A 24,803-nucleotide genomic window follows, 5' to 3' on the forward strand; every position below is an offset into this window, starting at 1 on the left:
GTGTCGTGTCGCCGCCATGCTGTGGGCTGATGTCAGTGCGTCAGGCCCCCACCCCACCCCACCCCTCCTCCCACACTCTGCCTTTCCCTCTGGCCAGCCCAGACACTCCTGCCAACAGGCCGGGGAAAGGTGGAGGGGGCGAACTACAAAACTTATTGATCCGGGACTGGGCTTCAGCACTGATCGATAACTCAGCCACTTCCTTTCCTCTCTCGTACCACCCCTCCTTCCCCGTTCCCTACTCCTGCTCCTCCTTCCTATCCCTATCCGTCCTCTGTGCACCCCCCCCCCCTCCACCTTACTCCCTGCATCCCCCATCCTCTCTCTCTCTCTCTCTCTCTCTCAGAGCTACTTCAGTATTATGCCGATCCCAGCCTTTGGCAAATTGGTCTCGAGTCTGATTCGGAGAGAGCAGTAGAAAGAGAAACAGAGCAGCAGCAGCAGCAGTAGCTGTGGCACACGGGCACCCCACACGCGCAGCAGGCAGACAGACGGAGAGTAGCAGCAGTACCAGAGCGGAGTCTTGTGATGTTTGGCCCTGCATAACTTACCCACGCGGGCCTGTGTCATTGTGTCCGGGGAGGGGTGTCAGGTTGTGGTGTGTGTTGTGTTGGTGTGTGTGAAAGTGTTTTGTGTGCGCGTGTGTGTGTGCACACGGCAGGAGGAGCCAACGAACGGAACAGTTCTGATTCAGCTCTTTCTCTTATTACTCACCGCGGGGTTCGTTCTTTCTTTGTCCCTCGCTACTAGCTTTACTATACCACATATCGCGGGCGGCGTTTTGTGTCGGTTGGTGTGTGTGTGAGAAGCTGTTGCCGTGGTTATCGCGCAGGGAAATCATTGAAAGAGAGGGGGGGGAAAGCGGTTGTTGGTGTTGTGGATCTTTAGCCGTAGTGGTGTGTTGTCGTTGGTCAGGAGCCGCGGATGGATGTATGGTGTGGCGGTGTGACCGTATCATGACCACGATCCTCCCTTGACTCGCTGATTTGTCGCCCCATTGGGATGGTGGTGGTGGAGGGGGCGGTGTTGTTGACTGTGCCACCATCCTCCCTCCTTCTGTGACTTGTGACCTCAGGCTCCCCCTCGCCGTTCCTTCCTTCCTTCCTTCCTTTCATCTGCAACCATTCCTTCCGCCATGGATACAGAGGCTGCCAAGAACTACCGAAAGTAAGTCCCTCACTGCCGTATGATGATGATGAGAAAGAGCCTCACCTACCCCCCTACTTCTCCAGGTCACCCCACCTTGATTGAACGACACAGTTAATGAGATGGGGAATAATTGTCGTGCTGACGTTTGTTTCCCTTGTCTCGGCGTTGACGTTTTTGTCAGTCAGCCTCAGCCACAGCCGATACAGATAATTATGATGGTGTAGTGGTGATGTGAGGCTGTTGGCGCCGCAGATGTTGATGAAGGCAGGATCGATCCCTGCGATAATCTTATGCCTGGCTTTTGGTAGGTGGTGGGGCGGGAATGGGGGTGGGGTAGGCCCTGTTTTCATGTTTCATTGACCTACCCACAGCCACAAGCCTGATCTGTCTGGAATGGGAATTCCATTATAATGGGGATAGGTAGCTGATGCATTGTTTTGGACTATGGGAAGGAACCCCAGTAGTAGTAGTGGTTTGTGCTGTACTGAATGACAGATTATGAGTCACTACTGATGGTGTATACAATGGCAGCATGGATGGGGTTTTTTTTTCTTGTGTTTGTGTGTGTGTGTTTGTGTTTTGTTGTTGTTTTTTTCAAACAATAAATGGCAGAGACTGAGGTCGAACAGTACAATGAATAACAGACATTATTGATCAGTGGAGGACTGGGGGATCAGCGGTAACCCAGGTGGTTGTTGCCACACATAATGAGATGTGTTTCAGTGGCACGATCATGGCAAAGAAGGAGAATTCATACATTTCATCCACACATCCTTGCTGTAAACATATGATAATTGATGAAAACACCTTTTTAGAAACTAGGATTTCATCATATTCTGGTTTGGTTTTGAAACAATCAATGACATGCAGCCTATCCCTCCTGCATAAAAGATGGCAGGATGAAATTCCCCAAACACCCAGTCTGTAGCCAGACAATATTTTGATGTCATAAAAAATGAAACATTCAGGCTTAGTTAAAGGCTGGACAACTGACTGATCCATAATGATACTTTTGATGCTCGGCATTTTTGTTTGTTTTTTTATTCTGTATATATGTACATTTGTTTATTGGTATTAATCACTTTATTTCTGTGAACAGAATTAAACTGCTTTTTTGCCTCTGAATACTCTTTCTCTCTCTCTCTTTCTCTCTCCCCCCCCCCCTCCCTCCCTCTCTTTCTCTCTCTGTTTTTCCAGCCAGCATAATGAGTTAGGTGTGGTACCACTGAATGTTTCGGCTGCTGATAAATTATGAAACCAGGAAATAAAATTGGAAGTTTCCAGGCAGTCTAAGGTTCCATTCCATTATTTTGGCTCATATTCTTTTCTGTTTGGGTGCAACGTTTGCTAACAAGCAATGGATGGTTTCTTATGAAGGGGTGGAAGTAGAGGTAAACTAGCTTTGAAATGATTACTGGCATCTCTGGAGCAGAGAACAGACCCTTCTCGGAAGGGTGGAAAGAACTAAAATAGCAGAGCTGTTCAGGGATATATATATATTGTTAATATTATTGCTCTCAAATTCATGTGACTGACATGCATTGATTGACTGAGTCGCTGTCCCTGATTTAAAATCTGTTGCCTAATTATAATGCATACATGAATTCTGAATCAGACTTACATCTCACAGTGTCTTGATAGGAATGCACAGATGGTTACAGATATTTAATCATGTGTGTGCATGCTCAAGTTCCCTCCCCCCTTTCAGCTCCCATTCTGAGTGTGTGTGTGTGTAGTGGAGTGTAGTGTGTGTGTGTGTGTGTGTGTGTGTGATGTAGTGTGTGTGTGTGTGTGTGTGTGTGTGTGTGACATCTCAGTCTTAAATGTCTTCCTTTGTCTTGTCTTATGTCTCACCCCACCCCCACCCCGTCCCCCTCAACACCTCCTTCCCCATCCCACCACCAGTCATCCCAGCCATCTTGCAGATAGCTTTGGTTATGGTGGCATCAATAATGTTATCATGATTAATAATGATATGGTGGGATTAATGACTATTGATAATAATACATGAATGATAATGACTTGTCTTAAATGAGAAATCATTTTCATGATGCATAGCATGCATTGTACATATGGCTATGAGTACGACACTGTGTGAAGTGTATATTTTTTTTCTGTTTTGCTTACAGAGTTTATAATATTTTTATTAAATTACCTACAGCCTGATGTGAAGCTTGTTGAGCCTGCTCCTAGTGACGTACCTTGCTCAAGGAGACACCATGTTTATTATCAGCAGTAGCAGTTGTAGTGGTATTAGTATTGTTACTGTTACAACTATTACTATAGTTTATTAATTTTGTTGTTGTAATTATTATAATCAAAATTAGATTTGTTATTATTTTATCATCATCATCATCATCATCATTGTTATTATTATTAGTAGTAGTTGTATATTCTTTAGATTTTTCTTTCAACCCTATCATGCAGTCTTAAATCATACAGTGTTTTGCACTGTCATCCTTCAGAATCCTCTCCCCAGTCGGTCATTATGAAATAAAAGATCAATTAATTTGATGACATCTGCCCCCAGAATGACCACCGCCCTGATTCAGCAGTTTACACACACTATCTTTATTTTTGCCAGCATCCTTGGAAATGTAATGTCTGTAGAGTTGATGGTTGTATTGTATTGTATTGTGTTGTATTGTATTGTATTGTATTTCTTTTTTGTCGCAACAGATTTCTCTGTGTGAAACATGGTTCAGAAACCATGGCACTGAGTTATTGTGTAGTGTTTGGGTTTTTGTTGTTTTTTTGTCGTTGTTTTTCATTCCATCTGAGAAAGAAGTCTTCCAATTCACCTTGACATAGGTGTGTAATCTGGACAGAAATGGACATTTTTCAGAAACCAGAACTGTATATTGTGTTGAAAAAGTAACAACAACAAAAAACAAAAAAAGGAATATAATTTTCAGATACTTACAAAGTGGTAACAGATGTTCTCACAGTACATCCATTATTTCCAACACCATACCTCGCTCCACAGCAGAGCGTTGGTTGGTTGGTTGGTTGATTGGGGGAGGAGAAAGGGAGTGGTAAGGGAATTGTCACCATTTATAGAAGTGTAGCTGTTCAGTATTCTTTTTCTTGTTTTTCTTCTAAAACTTTCTTCTGTGGAGTGATGGTCTAGAGGTAACGCGTCCGCCTAGGAAGCAAGAGAATCTGAGTGTGCTGGTTCGAATCGCGGCTCAGCCGCTGATATTCTCTCCCCCTCCACTAGACCTTGAGTGGTGGTCTGGGCGCTAGTCATTCGGATGAGACGATAAACCGAGGTCCCGTGTGCAGCATGCACTTAGCGCACCTTAAAGAACCCACGGCAACAAAAGGGTTGTTCCTGGCAAAATTCTGTAGAAAAAATCCGCTTCGATTGGAAAAACAAAACTGCACGCAGGAAAAAATACAAAAAAATTGGTGGTGCTGTAGTATAGCTACGTGCTCTCCCTGGGGACAGCAGCCCGAATTTCACACAGAGAAATCTCTTGTGATGAAAAGAAATACAAAATACTAATACAGTTCTATCCCATTGTCTCGTGACCATGAGGGCACCGCTGACCCGGCACCCAGTTATCTCTGTTTCTCCCAGTGGGGGTATGCTGCTGGTCAGGCATCTGTGGTGTTGCGTATATGTATGGATTTGTCCAAAAGCGTATTTGGATTTGTCCAAACACTGCGACACCTCTGTGAGCAACTGAAACTGAAAGTAATCTCCCAGTCCCTCATCTCCGTAAGGGCATCGTTCTAATTGTATACATGTATACAATAATTATGATTTTTTTTAAATCAGAACTACTTCTTAACACCATGACAGTGAATCAGCACTTCTTAAGTTTACAGTCCCTTAGTTCTCCCTCTCTCTCTTAATCACCTGTATTTTACGGCACTTTTTAAGCCAATACTCACTTGCTCACTTAGTGGCTGTTTGTGGATGAATAGACCAATTGTGCAACACCATCAACCATGGCATCATGCAGTGCATTTGGCAGGCACCAAACAAACAGACACACCTGTGTGGTTTTTCCGCTACATCACTTCACCGTCTTATTTTTAAGAGTGTAAGCGTTTAACCCCTTCACTGCTGAATCTAGGTGAAATGAGGTCAGTGTGGCATGAATTTGAAGAAACTGCATTTGCCACATTTTTGTGCTTTTTTCTTTTCTTTTTTTTTCTTCGTGTATGAAAAGTTCCAAGAGGCCCAGATAAGAAATGGTGACTGACATTCTGACTTGTGTTGTAAGCTCTGTCTTGCCTCACAGTGAGTTGACAGCTTTCCACTGACAAACAAACATCTGCGTCAGCAGCTGTCAAGGGGTTAACCTGGTGGTTGTGCCAGAATCCAGGGACAGGAGGGAACAGTTCAAGATGTACCAAGTGCGATGCGGAGCTGGCAATGCATTTCAGATGTTTGATGGGTTTAGCATTTTTCCAGTCACTTTTTGTGTTTGTGTGTGTATGCTTTTTTGTTTTTTGTTTTTTTTTTTTTTTTTTTTTTGGTTCCTATTGTGCAAAACCAGTTGCTGTGCTAGGCTGCTGTGTTGTTTTTAGTTCTCTCCCTTTCCATGTGCTGTATCTGAGTTCAGAGTATGTATATATATATACCCCTTCGGCCCTCTTCTTCTTCTTCCCTGTTCCATGCCTCCACTGCCCCCCACACCAGCCCCCTCACATTTTATTTAGGTCAGGTGTGAGGTGTGTATGCCTGCTGAAACTCAAATTACTAAGAAGTTACTTTCTTTGATTTTTTTTTCTTTTTTTCCCCCCCTTTCTTTCAACACAACAAAGCAGTTTAGTCTAGTACACTGTCTTGTTTTGCTCTAAAAGAAATAATCACAATTATGGTTTCAGATGAAAATAGAAGACAAAGGTTTACTCTCTCTGTCTTACACGTGTGTGCATACATGTTCACATGCACTCTCACACGTATATATGTGCATGCATCCACAGAAGGGCACATTCTCACACTCTCACTCTCTCTCTTTCTCTTTCTAAGTCTCTCTCTCATTCACATTCACATACAAATGCACACACTTTCTCTTTTTCTTTTCCTCTCTCTTTCCCTATCTCTCAGTCTCACAGAGCACACACTGTGCATTCACTCTCTCTCACTCTTTCTCTTTCTGAAACACGCAAACATTGCACAACACACACACACACACACACACACACACACACACACACACACACACACACACACACACACACACACACACACACACAGAGAGAGAGAGAGAGGATATGACCACACTAATTGCTCAATTATTCAAGTAATTTTCAAAATCAAAAAGAAAATAGGGAAACGAGGATGGGGGGGGAGGGTGGGCAGGGAAGACTAGTGCAGGGCCTCTAGAGATCTGCTCACATAACTAGATGTAACACAGTAGAAAAAGTATAAATTATTATATATTGAGCTCAATTATCTGTATTTAGGTGAAGTGGCAAAGTGAGATTCATTCTTCTCTCTTACATTAAGTTCCCAGTGTGATGGTAGTATCAGCAGAACTGGTGTTGGAGGTGCCACAGCAGTTGTGACTGCTGTCAAACATGTTACGATTTTTGGCCCATTCTGTCAATGTGTTAAACTTACAGCTCCAAACATTGTTCAGGTATGTGTTAATTACTATATATGTAGCAGATTTAGTGTTGGTAATACTTTTTGCACTACCAGTTGTAACATACGTGATATGTGCATGTATGTTGTTCAAGGTTTCCTGTTCTGTCATGGTTTAGTTAACAAATATTTACAGCCCCAAATATTGTTCAGAAGAAACAGAGCATAATGAAAAGAATAATAATAAAAAAGTGTTTATGTGTTTGACAGGCACAGTTACATGTATGTTTGCATGCGTATGTGTGCATATGTGTGTGAGAGTGCTTGTACATGCACAAAAACATACGAGGGTCATTCAATAAATAAGATGAATTTTTCGGTATAAGGACTTCTAATACAGATAGAAGCTTACTTTTTTTAAATTTTTCAACGTAGTCTCCCAGCACTGTCACACACTTTTCCCATCTGTGCACAAGCTTCCATATTCCCTCAGCGTAAAAATCTTTGGACTGATGTCTCAGCCAGTCGCTCACAACACTTTTGACTTCATTGTCACTTTCAAACTTCGTGCCTCTCATGAACGCTTTCAAGGGACCAAACAGGTGAAAGTCTGAAGGGGCAAGGTCTGGGCTGTAAGGGGGATGAGGGAGCAGTTCCCAGCCCAGCTCGTTGATGGTCTGCACCGTTCGGGCTGCTGTGTGAGGCCTTGCGTTGTCATGATGCAAGATGACTCCTTCTGACTGATGACCCCTGCGTTTGTTCTTTATGTCTTTCTTGACCTGCCTCAGTAGTTGGCACTGTTCACAGTGCTTCCTTTCTCAAGGAATGAAATGGTGATTGGGCCTTGCATATCCCAAGAAACGGTGAGCATCACCTTCCTCGTGGACTGCTGGGACTTGAACTTCTTCTTCACTGGAGAGCCTACGTGATTCCACTCTATGGACTGCCGTTTGGACTCAGGCTCATAGTGCCAAACCCATGTCTCGTCACATGTGACCACCTTCTTCAGAAACTCATCACCATCCTTCTCATAGCGGCAGAGACACTGCTGGGACAACTCGACCCTCCTCTGTTTGTGCTCTGGAGTAAGCATCTTTGGCACCCACTGGCAGCTGACCTTCGAGTAGCCAAGGTCATCATGGACAATTTTGTGTGCTGTCCCAACAGATAAGCTCAAAGTCCTTGCAATGTCATCCACTGTCACCCTTCTGTCAGACTGAATGAGGTCATTGACTGATTCGATCACCTCAGGAGACCTCACTTCTGTAGGCCTTCCAGGCCTGTCTTCATCCTCAACACTGCTCCGTCCTTCTTTAAACAATTTAGCCCACTTGTAGACATTTTTTCGGCTGAAACATGTGGCACCATACACAGTTGACATTCTCCTATGAATTTCAACTGGTTTGCACCTTTCAGCAACCAAAAACTTGATAACTGACCGCTGTTCAATCCTGGAGCATGCTTCTTGGTCGGCCATCTTTGTTAATCGCCAAAACTGTCAAAGTTTTTTTTAATCTGCAAAACAAATTAAATCCATGTGAAAAAGAAGTAAAAGAAAAAAAAAGAAAAAAAAAAGTAAGCTTCTATCTGTATCAGAAGTCCTTATACCGAAAAATTCACCTTTTTTATTGAATGACCCTCATATATATGATCTTGATCTCATTATGTGTTATTAAAGAAATGTTGGCTTGTTCAGCTTGGTAAGACCACAAATTGAAACAGTAATTGAAAGTCATCACTTTGGGATGAATAATAAAAGGAGCAATGCCACTTCTTTACTTTCACTTTTCGAGGAATCTTTGCATGTGTTGTCATTCTGGAAGCATCGCTGTTCTCTGGAACAGCAGTAAGTGAACAGAAAGGGTTTTTTTACCCAGAGTATTCCATTGCAGACTGTCCAGCATCACAACAATCAACTGGCCGGCACATGATATATGGTACATTTTGAAATCATCAATCAGAAAACTTTTTAGGGATAAACATAAACTGACAGAAGTTCACATAACCAAGACACCCTTTCGTCTTTTTTTTTCTGCATTGTTCCATTTTCCACATTCAGTTTTCTACATGCTTAGCTGTGCACTGTTTTGTGTCATCACATAATCATAAGCCATTGGCGAGTTTTACCTCGTGTTCTGTTTATTTCTCTTGTTCATTTATCAATAAACTTACCTGTTGCATTGTAAGAAAAAATAAAAATAAAGATAAAGACTGCTGGACCAGTTTGAAAAAAGAAATGTAGAATATGATTATGATTAGTTAAAAGCAGCATTCAGTGCAGTTGACCACAGTATGCACTTAGAATCGCACACTTTCAGAAACATGCTTCATAGGGCTCATGAGTTCGAGTACACAGTCTGATGAATCATGTTTATTTTTCTGCATTTCTCATTGTTTTTCTGCAGCAGTTTCAGAGGACAACTCAGATTCTTTCTCCTGTCTGAATGAATGAATTTCACACTCTTCTTTACAATGACTTCATTTCTAAGACATGTATTGTCTTCTCTGTGGATGAATATCATAGAACAGCACTGTAGGAGTGGAGTTTAACTCATTCAATACGGCCAGTCCTCTCTTCTCCTCTACACAGACCCATCGGATGTCCAGTGGGTGTCTGAATGACCCAACCTTTAGCTTCCGTCGTCAGAATTGTGGTATTCTTTGTCAACATTCACCTCTTCAGTATAAGAGCCTTCCGCTTGCAATATTTTGATGATGGTAATTGGGCTGAAACGCTGTTAACATCATCTCTTTCGCTGTTCGTATGGAGAGAGTTAACCCCATTATTGCTGATTATCAGTGAAAGGAAATTAGTGTATTGTGGCATGATTTTTAGTACAAGAACTACTCAATCGTGTGCACTTTTGAGTGGTTTGATTTTGCTGAGCAAAAGTACAGCAGTCCCAAGATGGAGAAGTCCAAATAAATAATGGTGATTGTCACCGTTCACTGTTGAGCGTGCTCATCAGCAGCAGTCAAGGGGTTAACAGCCCATTAGGTTTAGCTCTCAAGTTCATATTTTTCTCAAGTTGTCATAGGTGGAAATAGAATACCTGTACTAAGGTCAGTGGGTTTAGGGGAAGAAAATAGAGCTTCACAGATTTGGAGTTGACCTTGGTGAGCATGTCTGTGCAGGGCAGTCTTTCATGTCATGTGGGATGTCATTGGTTGTGGTGGTCGTGGTTGTTGGGTGATGGATGATGACATGGTGTGTTCTGATGGTGGTGTCTCATCTGTCTTTGTCTACTGCTTTTTATGTCAAGATGTGTTACATGGTGTTAGGCTGTGTTTTCACATGTTTGTATCTTTAGTATACATGTACTGGTGATCCTTTGTGATTTAGTGTCACAGCTTTTCATTATTAGTAAATTACACAAATGTGCATGTATACGTGTTTACACATAATTGTGAGTATGTGTACACATTGAGAGTGTACTTTAGTGTGTGTGTGTGTGTGCATGTGCATGTAAAGACATACACATGATCAGCATCCAGGATATGTGATTGATGCACATAAAAGGAGTGAATCCCAATGGGCTTACAGTTGATTGGAGGGTTGCACAGATGCAACCCTCCAATCAGCTGTATGCAGCTGTTTATTTGATACCAGATTTACAGTTTCAACTTCTGTAGATGGTCTTGCTTTTCTTTTTGCCAAAAAACCTATTCTGTAAGAAGCATGATTCCTAGATAGGATATCTCTATCTCTCAGATTCAGGTCTGTCTACCTGTTTTTCTCACTCTTGCTTTCTCACTCCTCTTTTTCATATCCTTCCTAAAACAGTTTTGAAGAGAAGAAAAGTTTGCGCTGACAACATTTTTTTCTTCAGATAATTGTGGTTCTTCACTTCTGTTTTTTCCCCCATCACCACTGTTGCAGTGCTGTTGATGGGCGCCATAGCTGAGTGGTTTGAACGTTAATCTTTCAGTCTGAGAGTCCTGGTTCCAAAGTCTGGCTGTGGCGTGTGGTGGATAAATTGTAGACAGTAGAGAGAAGGTTTTCTGATCTCCCAGGTGAACATGTACATGTGCAGACCTTTTCATACTTTAATCCCATTGATTTTTGTATGTTAAAGACACATTGAACAGAAAATCAAATTGAAATATGCTTGCTAAATGTTCTGTAATCCATGTCTGTGTTTTATACATTATGGAAAGAGAAACATATCCAGCACATCTCCTTAAGTGAATCACAGTTGCTTCAGTAATAGAAATGGCATGGTAAAAATTAAAAAACAAAAAACAAAAACGGAACATTCATGTAAAACCTTTCTCATTGATGTGTATTTAGTAGGAATGAATGTGGGTGTTATACAGCCCATGAATACAGACAAAGAAAAAGAGTTTCCTGTTAGATCTACACTTAATTGTCACAGTCAGGCCATCTTTTGTTCTGACAGGTTTGTGGGAATGTCAGGTGCTGTATGCCTTTGACCCCCATCCCCACTTCACCACACCCACAAAAGAAATGTATGTGTGTGTATATACATCAGTGTGATCAGCTGTTATTGTGGACACATACAAGTTGTGGACAGCTTGTGCTGTGTGGCCAAAGTGGTGGTAATGGAGGCGGTGGTAGTCTGTTCTGGTCATGTGGGGACAGACAGTGGTGAAAGATGAGGTGGGCGAGAAGGGAGGGAGGGGGTAATGGCGAGGGAAGGGTCAGTGGGCAGGACAGGTCTGTTGTTCACATGTGCAGCCTTGTCACAGGTGGGGGAACATGTCTGTATTGACCAGGGGACAGGTGTGGGGGTATGATCCGTACCGTTGTTACCTGTCAGCTGTCTATGATGAAGGAGAACTGGTTGTAGACTGGGTGTAGAGTGAAATGCACAGACCTCACTGGCTGGCATAGGAATATGGAGGGAGAAGAGGAAAATGAAGAATAAAAGACAGTCCCTTGCAGTTGGCTGGGCTATCATATACAGAGATGGATGATGGGAGTTAAAAGAGTTCAGGTACCAACAACTGTACAAGCAAAGACAGTGTCAAGGAAGAATTGTTGTGGGAGTTAAAGAGTTCAGGTACCAACAAGTAAAGAAACTGTTGAGATAAAACTAATTTTGGAGGTAAAAACTGAAAAGGGGGTTCAGGCACCAACCAGCAAAGAGAATTGATTGTTAAATTGTCCAAGAAAAACTATTTTCGGAGGTACAAAAGAGTTCTTGCACCAACCAGCAAAGGATGTGTCGAGGAAAAATTATTTTTGGAGGCAAAGAGGGGTTCAAGCACCAACTTGTGAAGAAATTGTGGAAAAATTATTTTGGGAGGTACACAGAGTTCAGGTACCTACTGGCAAAGAAATTCCACTTCATTTTTTTTTTCTGTTGCACAAAATGACAAATTTATGTATTTTAGTTACTTTGAAAAATTATTTCTAGTGAGATCCTCGCCCATTCTCTAATTTAAGAGTACTTGATTACTGTTTTGTTTGATAAGAAGCTGTTTTTTTCTTAAGCTGTAGGTTCAGCCAGACAGTAGTTGTCAGCATTGTTGTAATTTGTTGAGGAAGCATGGTGGGTGGTCAAAGAGTTCTGAGATGGATGCTGGGCAAGCTTTTCAGTGAGCCCACCCTCTGTTCTCCCATACCACAGTGTGTGGAAAAGTGTGGAAGAAAGGCATTCTTTCATCACTCTGTAATATGCCTGAAGCTTCTGAGCATCATCATGCTCCCTGCAGCTAACCACAACAAACAATAGTTCCTGATCAAATGATGGCATCTGGCAGAATGTCTGTGTGGGCAATCGTAAGACGTATAGTCATGCTGTGCTGTGCTGGAATACATGGCACTTTGGTCTTGGCAGCCGCAGGAAAGAGAAACATCCACTGTCTCACAAAAGCTGAGGACACAGGCCTTTGTCTTATTACAAGAAGAATGCATGGAAAACACCCCAACAACCAGAAAGTAATGTAGGAAATGGGGAAGTTCACCAACCTGCACTCACTGTGTGACTGATGTATGGGAAGGCATGGTCACTGGCCTTTTGTTGAGAAGCTGAGTTGGTGCACTTTTTGACGTTTCTGGAAACTGGAGTGAGCTTTGTGACCATCACCGGGGGTGGGTTCTTTTATTTGTGGTTTTAAAACTAGAACAAGCAAACATGCCAACTGTTACGATTTTGCTGTATTTTGTTGCACTCCATTGCTGTTTGTTACAACACTACACCAACGTTAAAATTGTTCAGACAAGTTCATTTTCGACTACACAGCATGGTCACTAGCTTTCCTGTTGTAACATTACCCAGACGCTCAAGACCTTTTGATCACAAGATCAGGGCAGTCACTACTAGACATGATCTCTTGTGATGATGTTCAGCCAATCTCATGCATGTGTACATTGAAACAGCATTGAGTGGACCAATCAGCTTAATGGTTTGCCTGAACAAGGGAAAACGTGGCTGAATCAAGTTGGAGTCAGAGTGCGAGTGCTCCTGCCAAATTCAAAATGTTCCAACCAAATTTCCAGATTGTTCCTCCAAACACTTGACAGGGGTTGGCATCTCTGAATAAGTGTGGTCTTTGATCCTGGCAGAAGATTATCCAGAGTGAATGTGCCAAAAGTGTTTAACCCCAAAGAGAGGATAGGCTTAGATTGTGCCAAAAGTGTTTAATCAAAAGAACAAAGCCTCAGTGAATACGCATTTTGCCTGTGCCAAAGACATTCAAACCAGATGGAAGTATGATGCATGTGCATGCCCATGAAAGCCAGGAAGGCTGAACTGGATTCCAAGTGACACGACTGTGACCCCAACAGACGGTTTTAGCCATGCTGGATGTACTGTGTACTTTGCCCAATGACCAGAAATATTTTGCCAGTTTGATTGTATCCCTTCATAAACATCTAAAATTCTTTACGACAAGATTTAGATTTGGATTTTATTGCTTTGTGCATCATTTACGCTGTAGACAGCACAGTGACCATCACAACAAGAACAACAACAAAAGACAGGAGAATCAATCTCACTCAGGATAATCACTCCCGTGACAAGACCGGAAAGTTTATAAATAGATAGATAATGATTTAGAAAACAGGTGGGAACAGGGAAGAGATAAAACCTGACAAGGAATCAGCAACATGATGACAACACAGTAGTAAGAGTTGAGGGTGATGTCAGCCCAGTAGGCTCTGATAACACCACAGAGTGATGATGGGTGCAGAGGGCTTGAGGCAAAGGGTGGGCTGCCTGCCATGTTATCAGGTCAAGTACATGTGAACCGTGTAGCTTGAGACATGTGGATTAGGTGGGTTTATTAGGGGGTTAAGGTGCAGAGTGGTGGACTGGAGATGTGGGGGGAGGGGAGGGGGGGGGGGCAGTTAGTAAGGAGGAGTAGAGAGGTTGAAATAGGACTTCCTATACATTCGCTGAGAGGAGTCTTGCAGGAACACTGGAGGGAGGAGGGAGGGAGAGAGAGAGAGTTAAAAGATTGTTTTAATTATCTTGAAAGTCTGAACAACATATTTTGTTGATTTCCATTACTGATTTATTTAGTACTGAGCAATGTAGGAAAACAAATAATTTTCATAATGTTACACAGAAATAGAATAATTTCACCACAAAGATTGTATCCCTTGATTGTATCCCAATGTAGTGTTTTTTTTGTTTTTTTAAAATTAATTTTAATCTGATTGAGCATGACTTGTGATCTTCCCAGAAAGACTAGGCCAGAGTATCCAAGCACCTACCTGCAGGTGCAGCTGCCCTCGAATTGTCCCTTAACCCCACCAGAAGAATGTGCCCCCCTTTTCCCCACTGCAAAGGTATTGTACCACACCCGCCACCATGGCGAAGTGGTTAACGCCACTGATCAACAGTTGGAATGATGTGGGATTCTCACCCCATCTGAGGTGCTTTTTTCAGATCACAGTCAACTCCTACCCAGAGTTGAGTGTGCTGTGGGCTAAAAAAAAAAAAAAAAAAAAAAAAAAAGCAAAAAAGTATTGTACTGTTATGGCCAGTCAAAATACCCAAAAGAAAGGAAGCAACCAGAATGAAGGTCTCTCCTGACCAGACCTGTAGTGGAAGGATGGAGTGAGGTGTTGTCATTGAGCATGCCCTGTGACCTACAAGTGAGCATTGAGCATGCCCTGTGACCTACAAGTGAGCATTGAGCATGTCCATTGACCTGCAAGTGAGTACTGAGCATGCCCATTGACCTGCAAGTGAGCACTGAGCATGCCCTGTGAGCACAGGGCATGCCCTGTGACGTGACCCACAAGTCAGCATTGGGCATGCTCTTTGACCTACAAGTGAGCATTGAGCATGCCATGTGACCTACCAGGTGTCAGCGGGACAGGGAGTCTTGTCTCTTGACTGCACCAGAAGGATTTAGTGTGATAGAGAGTGCCCCGTCACCTGTGAGGGCTGAGCCACACGGAGTGTTCCCCCTTGATCCCCCTTCAGAAGGGTTTAATGAGATGGAGTAGAACGCTTCTTCCTTGATCAATTTTGCCAGAAAGGTTGAGACTTGATGTAATCTTCCTGGCCTTCTCTTGTTTCGATTCTCTTTATTTAAAATTAAAAAAAAAAAAAAAAAAAGGAAAAAAAAAGTTTTAATACAGGACAAATTCATTGTACATTATCAGGATGTGTGCATTGTAAATGATCATGATGTATAAGTTATGAGTCTGTATGTGTGGTGTTTTTGATGTAGCTGTGAGAAAAACCATGCAGTTTTTACTAGAACTATGATAGCAAAATCAAGATAGGCTCTCTTCTTGTGACCATTGATTCATGAACTGCAATGAACTATAAAACTAAAGAAGAAAGCACTGACCACACAGTTATTTTGAAACACTTTGTGTCCCAACATATCCAAATCCCTACCCAACCACACCCCTCCACACACACACACACACACACACACACACACATGCACCCAGACATATTTGCCGTGTGTGTGTTCCAACAAAGGTGTTATGTCTGTATTTGGTTATGTCCACATCTTCTGCCGTTCTTGTCCTACTCCTGATTGTAGCTGTTGCTGTCTTTGCTTTCTCTTTCCCTGCATGAACTAACAAACAGCATGATCTGAGTGCAGCTGGGCCTTGAGAAACAGTATGTTGGGTCGTAAAAGCTATTTCTATGGAAATCAGTGGATTAGTGGAGAGGTGTGTGTGTGGTTGCTTTTAACCAAAATACTGTTTGGAATAAAGCAAATAAAGAAATATATAGTTAACACACTCACACATGCATGCACGCAAGCACACATGCATACACACATGCACGCGCGCGCGTGCGTACGTACACACACACACACACAGAGCAAAAACAGATGAGTTTGTTTTGATTTGAATGTTCCAGAGCAATCTCTGTAGCATTGACCTTTCAGTCCTGGTCTTCTCTGTACTGTCAACAAACAAAGTCATTATTGGTTTCTGTTTCTGAGCTGTCCCCTTTATCAAGCAGCAGATCTGTTCCATATTATGTCAAGCCAAGAAGGCACTGAAAGTGATCATTGTGCTGGTTGTAGCTTATTGGTTGGTGGGTGTGCATAGTGCTCTTGTTTAGACCAAGAGACTGACAGACAGAGCTAAACTTATATTCTTCTTCTTTGTTTGTGAGCTGTAAATCACATGTTCATTCGTATTCATGTACAAGTGGGCTTTTAGCGCATGACTCTTTTTACCCAATCGTGCGTGCAGCCATTCTTCTTTTTCGGGAGTGGGAATGGTGGGTATGTTCTTGTTTCCATAACCTACAGTTAATGCTGACATAGATAATTGGATCTTTAACATGTATATTTTTTATCCTGTGCACGTGAATATACATGAAGGGTGTTCAGGCACTAACAGGTCTGCACATCTGTTGACAGGGAGATCAGAAAAATATCCACCCTTAACCCACCAGGTGCTGTGACTGGGATTCAAATCCAGCACCCTCAGATTGAAAGTCCTCATGCTTTAAACCTTTCACCTGTTGCGCCTTGTCATCAAAACTTCACAGCACTTTCTCTTTAGGCAAAACGAGCTAACCACGAGTTGTGTACTTTGTATTGTGCAGGAAGAAGATTGAGGAGATTGGCAAGATGACGGCACTGTCGCAGGACGAGATAGTGAGCAACACGAAGACGGTGATCCAGGGCCTGGACACGCTGAAGAATGAGCACCACCAGATCCTCAACTCCCTCCTTTCCTCCCTCAAGACCATCAAGAGGGAGAGTGGCGACACCAACCTGGTGGAGGAGAAGACCAACATTCTCAAGAAGTCCCTGGAGACCATAGAGCTGGGCATCAGTGAAGCACAGGTAATGCCTTCATTCCTGTAGTACTGTAGCCCTAGCAGCTGGGCCATCAGCAGACTGAGGGCATTCTCATTAGTGGTTTCTCCACTGCAGTGGCAGTAGTTCATTTACAGCTTAGTCTGTTGTGGACTATGACTCACAAACTGGGAGGCAATATAAATGAATATTGCATTGGCTCTAGTGCTGTAGACCTAGGAGCTAGCTATCCCAACACTGACTGCCTTAAAGTCCTCTTGGCTGAGAGAGTGGTGATGTAACTTGGACAAGACACTCTTCCACTATAATCAAAATCTAGCCCAGATAGTTGGGACAGCAGTTGCCTCCTCTGCTGTTCATATGGTCATAGTCAGACATGACTATCATAACATAACCTTATCTCCACCATTGGGGTCTTTTGTTGTTGTTGTTGTTTTCACTTGTTTATGTGCATGTTTATGCAAAATGTTGTGGATGGATTTTCCAGAGATTTTATAGAAGTGTCTGCAGTGGACAATTAACTGATTGATCAGGTTTTGGTGTCAATGCGGTCAGATGAGATTATCCAGATTCAGAGAACTATTGGCACATGCGTGATATAAACAAAGCAAAAATATAATCACCCTGTCTTTGTTGTCCATGTGTGTGTGCCTGTGTCAATGTCAACCTCCAAGGTCAAGTTCTAACTTGACATGATTGAGCATGCTTTGGTCATGATAGAGTTTGTGTCTTTGATTTGTTTTCATGCAAGTGAAAGAAGTCTAAGGTCAAGATTTAAGCAAAGCATACCCCCCACCCCACCCCCCAAAATCCCCCCTAGCAATTGTTTTTTTTTCCCCTCTCAGCCCTGGGATACAAAATCAAGAAAGAAAAGCATAAGAAAAAAAGAAATATGAAACTGGAGGGAGAGGGAGAGAGAGAGTCAAAAGAAAGTTATCTAATATTCTAAGATCAAGGACACAGTGTGGCTTGCTACTAATAGAAAAGGATTAGTAGCACTTGCACAGAGCTTGGCTTCTGCATCCAGTGTTCAGGAAGCTGGGAACAGTGATTGGCTAACTAAATTTAAGGTCACAGGTCAAGACCAGGTTATTGCTCAACGGAAGAAGCTGCTTATCACAAGTAGAGCTTGGGGTCTGATGTCTGGTTTTCAAGAGATTTGGTATACAGCATTTGTTATAATGGCCAGGATGTGAATCCTTTTGAAAGTTGGGACCAGAGGTCAGAGGCCAAGGTCACAAGGAGGAAGGTGGCACAATGGTTGGACGTGCATCTTCCGATACAGTGTCTGCTGATGGTCTGGGTTTGATACCTGCTCTCACCCTAACTCCCAAGTTTGAGTGGAAAAAATCAAACTGAGCATCTAGTCATTTGAATGAGATGATAAACCGGGGTCCTGTATGCAGCATGCACTTGGCTTACTGAAGAAGAATCCACGACAACAAAAGAGTTGTCCTCTGGCAGAGTTATGTTTTAGAAATCCCCTCTGACAGGTACACAAATATATGTGCATGCACTCAAAGCCTGACAAAGGGCATTGGATTATGCTGCTGGTCAGGCATCTGCCTAGCAGATGTGGTGTAGCGTATATATATGTATTTGTCCAAATGCGGTGATGCCTCCTTCAGAAACTGAAACTGGAAACTGAAGACCACAACATGATACTATTAACTCACTCAGTACGGCCAGTCCTCTCTTCTCCTCTACACAGACCCCTTGGATGTCCAGTGGGTGTCTGAATGACCCAACCTTTAGCTTCCGTCGTCAGAATTGTGGTATTCTTTGTCAACATTCACGTCTTCAGTATAAGAGCCTTCCGCTTGCAATATTTTGATGATGGTAATTGGGGTAAAACGCTGTTAATGTCGTCTCTTTCACCGTTCGTATGGAAAGAGTTAAACAAACAAGCAAAGTCCTGTCATGAGATGATGCCCTGCTTCACAGTCGCAGTTCATTTCTGTGTTGGGGATTTAGCAGGTGTCAGTGCCGAACACTGAAGGCTTTGCCTGTCTCCTACTGACTGCTGGCAGGGGAAGGGCAGTACTGCTGTGGTTGCATTGCTTTATGGTAGCCATCATTTTCTCTTGTTGTTGTTGTTTGTGGTTGATGCTGCTACTGCTGTTTTCAACACAAGCATCTTTATTACCATAGGTATTGTTGACTATGAAACCTAACAGCCTGCTGAGGAAGTGCTACTGGTAACATTGTCCTGTAACTCTCTTACCCTGTCCAACATTTTGTCACATTTTAGTTTGTAATCTCACGTGACACATTCATAGCAATTTTGATACTTTTAAAAAAAAAGATCATATATATCTCTCTCACTGCTCTCTCTCCATTCTGTGTCCTCTGTCTCTGTCCACACTATCTGCCCTCTGTCTTTGCCCACTTTCTGTCCTCTTTCTCTCTGTCCCCATTCTCTGTCCTCTGTCTCTCTGTCCCCATCCTCTGCCCTCTGTCTCACTAGCCCCACTCTGTCCTCTCTCTAGCCCCTCTCTCTAGCCCCACTCTGTCCTCTCTCTAGCCCCACTCTGTTCTCTCTCTAGCCCCTCTCTCTAGCCCCACTCTGTCCTCTCTCTAGCCCCACTATGTCCTCTCTCTAGCCCCTCTCTCTAGCCCCTCTCTCTAGCCCCACTATGTCCTCTCTCTAGCCCCACTATGTCCTCTCTCTAGCCCCTCTCTCTAGCCCCTCTCTCTAGCCCCACTCTGTCCTCTCTCTAGCCCCTCTCTCTAGCCCCTCTCTCTAGCCCCACTATGTCCTCTCTCTAGCCCCTCTCTCTAGCCCCACTGTCCTCTCTCTAGCCCCACTGTCCTCTCTCTAGCCCCACTCTGTCCTCTCTCTAGCCCCTCTCTCTAGCCCCACTCTGTCCTCTCTCTAGCCCCTCTCTCTAGCCACACTCTGTCCTCTCTCTAGCCACACTCTGTCCTGGCTCTCTAACCCCACTCTGTCCTCTCTGTAGCCCCATTCTCTGTCCTCTCTAGCCCCCCACTCTGTCCTCTCTCTAGCCCCACTCTGTCCTCTCTAGCCCCACTCTGTCCTCTCTCTAGCCCCTCTCTCTAGCCACACTCTGTCCTCTCTCTAGCCACACTCTGTCCTGGCTCTCTAACCCCACTCTGTCCTCTCTAGCCCCACTCTCTGTCCTCTCTCTAGCCCCACTCTGTCCTCTCTAGCCCCACTCTGTCCTCTCTCTAGCCCCACTCTGTCCTCTCTAGCCCCACTCTGTCCTCTCTCTAGCCCCACTCTGTCCTCTCTAGCCCCACTCTCTGTCCTCTCTAGCCCCACTCTGTCCTCTCTCTAGCCCCACTCTGTCCTCTCTCTAGCCCCACTCTGTCCTCTCTAGCCCCACTCTCTGTCCTCTCTAGCCCCACTCTGTCCTCTCTAGCCCCACTCTGTCCTCTCTCTAGCCCCACTCTGTCCTCTCTAGCCCCACTCTGTCCTCTCTAGCCCCACTCTGTCCTCTCTCTAGCCCCACTCTGTCCTCTCTCTAGCCCCACTCTTTGTCCTCTCTCTAGCCCCACTCTGTCCTCTCTCTATCGCCACTCTGCTCTCTCTCTAGCCCCACTCTGTCCTGCACTCTCTAACCCCACTGTCCTCTCTCTAGCCCCACTCTGTCCTGCACTCTCTAGCCCTACTGTCCTCTCTCTAGCCCCACTCTGACCTCTCTCTCTAGCCCCACTCTGTCCTCTCTGTCCCCACTCTCTGCCCTCCCTCTCTGTCTCTGTCCTTTCTCACTTCCCTCTCCCTATCCTTTCCTCTCCTCTCCTCTCCTCTGCCTCTCTTCTGTCTCTGTCCACCTCTCCCTCACTCCATCCGTCTCTCTTTCAACTCTTGTCTTCATAACTTATCAGTCTGCTGTTCACTGTTCGTTTGTTAATTAATTGCTGCCTTTTTTCTGCCATTGTTGTTTCTGTTGTTGTCTGTTGCATTTTGTTTATTTTTATACTGTGGGTTTGTCCATCTCTGATTGCTGAGAGGGTGAGTGGCAATCCTGCCCACAGTGCGGCCACGTTCGTATGTCTGCCTTTGGGCAGCGCCTCATCTCCAGGTTCGCTGATGTTCACAAGTAACTTACTATTATTCTTGATAGCTTTGTAGCACCTGTCTTATATAGCGCCTGTCTTTGGTCGGAAACCACACTCTTAAAGTCTTAACTCCCGAGAGCAAGGTTTCGGTTGCGCATGCGCACTAGAGCATGGGTCACATGTGGTGGTGAAAGGTTAGTAGATCGTCATATTTCTCTCCGTTTGCATGTTTTACAAACAATGTGGTCGTTTACGGTTGCCAACGTCGAGGGGCTGTCTGCATGCTTTCCAATTCTCACCGGACAGTACCACGTGCTGGTGCTATTTTTATCTGACAGACACGCCTAGCGCAAACACAAACGGCTCTAGCTCCGCCCCTTTTCTCTGCATTCAAATTTTGTATTACGTGTAGCTGACACATTTTGTACTTTCCAAAGTCAATTCAGGTCTAGATTGGAAGCTGCTAGGCAAATCTCGCTCTCTGCCATAAATGAAGCCAAACCGTAGCTTTATTAGGCTTTTATTTTGAATAAACCTTCACCGACGTCACAGTGTCAGACTCTGGTGAGAAACTGGCTTGATTCAAATCGCCCGCCATTTATAGTCCGGTTCAGGCTTTAAATGCTTTACAAACAGGCTGCCTACCAGGGTAGAACCAACAGACGACTGCCTTTAGACATTCCTCATTCGTTCCCTGTGTCATTCAGTCAGGCTTCAGTCACACCGCACACATACACATAGTATATCATAGTGTTTTTTCCTTCATGATTTTGCCTTCCATGATAATGAAGATTGCTGATTTTATGCCTTCCCCCTCTGGCAAGATTGCTAATTTCATGCCTTCCCCCCTGTGGCATTTCAGGTGATGATATCCCTGACACAGCACTTCCAGAACATTGAGGCGGAGAAGCAGAAGCTGCGTGCCCAGGTGCGGCGGCTGTGCCAGGAGAATGGGTGGCTGCGGGACGAGCTGGCCAACACCCAGCAGAAGCTGCAGTTCAGCGAACAGAAGGTGGCCACCCTGGACGAGGAGAAGAAGCACCTCGAGTTCATGAACGAGATCAAGAAGTTTGATTCCGGCGATTCCAATGTTGTGAGTAGGGAATGGGTAGGGTGTGGGGGGAGTTGGGAGTACTGAGTAGAAGTGGTGGTATAGGGTCGATTTTGTGTGTATGTGTGTGGTTGTTTTTTTGTGTTTTTTTTTTGGGGGGGGGTTGTGGTGTGGTATGACTGTGGTGGATAGAGAGTGGGGTTTTTCTGTGTGTGTGTGGTGTGACTGAGAAAGACAGATAGAAAGACAGAAAATACATGTGGAGGGCTAGGGAGGGGCATATGTGTTGTGTCAGTCCTGAGATTGTTCATACTAGTCTGAAATCAGACTGGAGGAAGATTGTGTGTGTGTGTTGTCTTGTGTGTGTGGTATGATTGTGAGAGAGAGACACAGACGGACAGAAAATACATGTGTGTGTGTTGGAGGCTGGGGGTGTGCATGCGTGTGGTGTGTCAGGCCTTAGATTCTTCAGACTATAGTCTGAAATCAGACTGGAGGAAGATTTAGGAAACAGCAAATTTTGAATTTTTATGTGTTGTGGTTGAGGTAGTGCAGCGATGTCAGACTGAAAATGAAAGTGTCTGTTATCCCTTTGTTTGTGTTTTGAGGGCACATCATGATCACTCTTTGATCAATGGTTTTTTTTTCCATATTATTTGTTGTATTGTGTACCCATGTTCCTGTCAGTGTGCAAGTACACGTGTGTGTAATCCAGCAGAAAACTAGGCTGAGATCTTTAACATGCTGTCATCTCATGAGTGGCTAGAAAAAACTATGGAGAATGGGAACTGTACATCAAGATTATTCTGAACAGGATGTGGTTGGTGTTCCATTCTACTTCTGACAATGGCAAGAAGAAGCCATCAGCATGGGGTTAATTTTACATGACTCAGACCACTGGCATGTAAAAGTTAAAACATTTTTTTTAATGACACAGATAAATTAAACTCAGCATTCGCCAGAAAGTTAGTGCTCATCAGTTTGAATCAGTTGATTATTCTATTAGAAATTTACAAATCAGATAAATCGGATGATCTTCAAAGATATAGAATGACAGTTCCAGTCCCAGAATGGGATAATACGGATTGTAAGAGTGAGCAGAAAGAAAATTGAGGCAAAATACGTGATAATTAACAGAGAGATTCCATGTCTCTTGTTGCAGGCAGCAGAGGAGAAAGAGGTGGACACACCTTCCCAGCCACTGGACCTGGGCTTTCCTGACGATGACGACGACGTTCACTCACCTGAGGGATGTATGTGCATCTTTGTTGTCTCCGTCGCTCGTTTAATGATAATAATAATGATAATAATGATAATTATTGTAATGTATGATAGTCACTCGTGTCCGACTATGTTCGAGGCAACTGCTGTCCTGACTATGTTGGCTAACATTTGATTATAGTGGAGAGTGTCTTGCCCAAGTTACATCCTGACTGTCTTTGGCCAAGAGCATTTTAGGACAGTCGGCGTTGGGATGGTTCCCAAAGGCCAGCTGGTGCCCAAGGCTGCAGCAGTAAGTGCCAGTGCGATTTTGCCTCCTAGTTTGAGAGTCATAGTTCTTCACAAAAGACTAAGCTGTAAATGATTTCCCATTGCAATGGAGAAACCATTGATAATACAGCTCTCACTTTGCTGTTCGCCCATTTGTAAACTTATTTTATCATTGTATTGATAATAATAATGACAGTAAGATATTTGTATAGTGTTGAATCTTGTGAAGAGAGAAATCAAAGTGCTAACACAACTATATCTTTATCATTTTCTCTAATAATCACTCTGCTAATTTTCCACATTGCTCTTTTCTTCTTTTTTTTTTTTTTTTTCCTTTGGCAGTGCTGTCCCCCTCGCAGCCTGGCGCCATGGCGTCAGCGGCCAGCGGTGGCTACGAGATCCCGGCCAGACTGCGTACCCTGCACAACCTGGTGATCCAGTATGCCTCCCAAGGCCGCTACGAGGTGGCCGTGCCCCTCTGCAAGCAGGCGCTGGAGGACCTTGAGAAGACCAGCGGCCACGACCACCCTGACGTCGCCACCATGCTCAACATCCTCGCTCTTGTTTACAGGTACGTGGGTGGGTGTTGGTTTTGGTGGGAGGTGTTGGGGTGTGTGTGGGGGGGAGGGGGGAGGTGTGTGTGTGGGGGGGAGGTTATTTATGAGGAGAAGGGGTGTATGTGTTTTTTGTGTGTGTTATGTGTGTATATGTATCTTTTACTCCTAGTTTCGTTTTTTTTTTCTTTAAATTATTGTGTGTGTGTGTGTGTGTGTGTGTGTGTGTGTGTGTGTGTCTTAGGGAGGAGATGGAGTTTGTGTGGAAAGGGGTTTTCTTCTCTGTGTGTGTGTGTTGTGCAGCATTGATTTGTATCAGGACATGAATGTTGTGTGAGGTGGTGTGACGTGGTTATGCTTGTGAGAGAGGGTGTGTGTGTCTGTGTCTGTGTCTGTGTGTGTGTAGTGCAACATCTGTTTGTAGATAGGGATAAATGTTATGTGGGTTGGTTTTGCTAGTGAGAGAGGTTGTGTTTGTATGTTTGTGTTTGTGATTTTGTATGTGTTTGCATTGTGTAGCCATGTTTGATTTGTTTGGGACGGATGAATATTGGGTTGGGTGGGTGTTTGAGAAACATTGTTCATGTATGTTTGTGTGTATGTTGTTGTGTGTAATGTGTGTGCTTGTGACCAGAAGGAGAGGGAATGGGAGGGTACAGATATTTGCGAAGGTTTGGGTATTTGTCAAAGGTTGTGAACGTGTATCTACATGTGAGTGCTTGCATACATGTGTGTGTGTGAGGGTGTGTGTTTGTGTGAGTGTGTATTTGTG

The 24,803-nt window shown here is 43.8% G+C and overlaps 1 protein-coding gene across 3 annotated transcripts in view; it reads left to right on the plus strand.

Annotated features, from left to right (window-relative positions):
* LOC143296516 (kinesin light chain-like) overlaps nucleotides 1–24,803 on the plus strand; it is an 89,255-nt gene that overhangs the window by 21,307 nt on the left and 43,145 nt on the right. For all 3 annotated transcript variants that reach the window (XM_076608502.1, XM_076608503.1, XM_076608505.1), the window contains exons 3-6: nucleotides 16,696–16,939; nucleotides 21,798–22,028; nucleotides 23,149–23,239; nucleotides 23,820–24,048. In XM_076608502.1, the coding sequence (XP_076464617.1) occupies nucleotides 16,696–16,939; nucleotides 21,798–22,028; nucleotides 23,149–23,239; nucleotides 23,820–24,048 (795 nt within the window). The remainder of the gene's footprint in view (nucleotides 1–16,695; nucleotides 16,940–21,797; nucleotides 22,029–23,148; nucleotides 23,240–23,819; nucleotides 24,049–24,803) is intronic.

Source organism: Babylonia areolata, chromosome 21 (assembly GCF_041734735.1).
Source record: "Babylonia areolata isolate BAREFJ2019XMU chromosome 21, ASM4173473v1, whole genome shotgun sequence".
Classification (NCBI taxonomy): domain Eukaryota; kingdom Metazoa; phylum Mollusca; class Gastropoda; order Neogastropoda; family Buccinidae; genus Babylonia; species Babylonia areolata.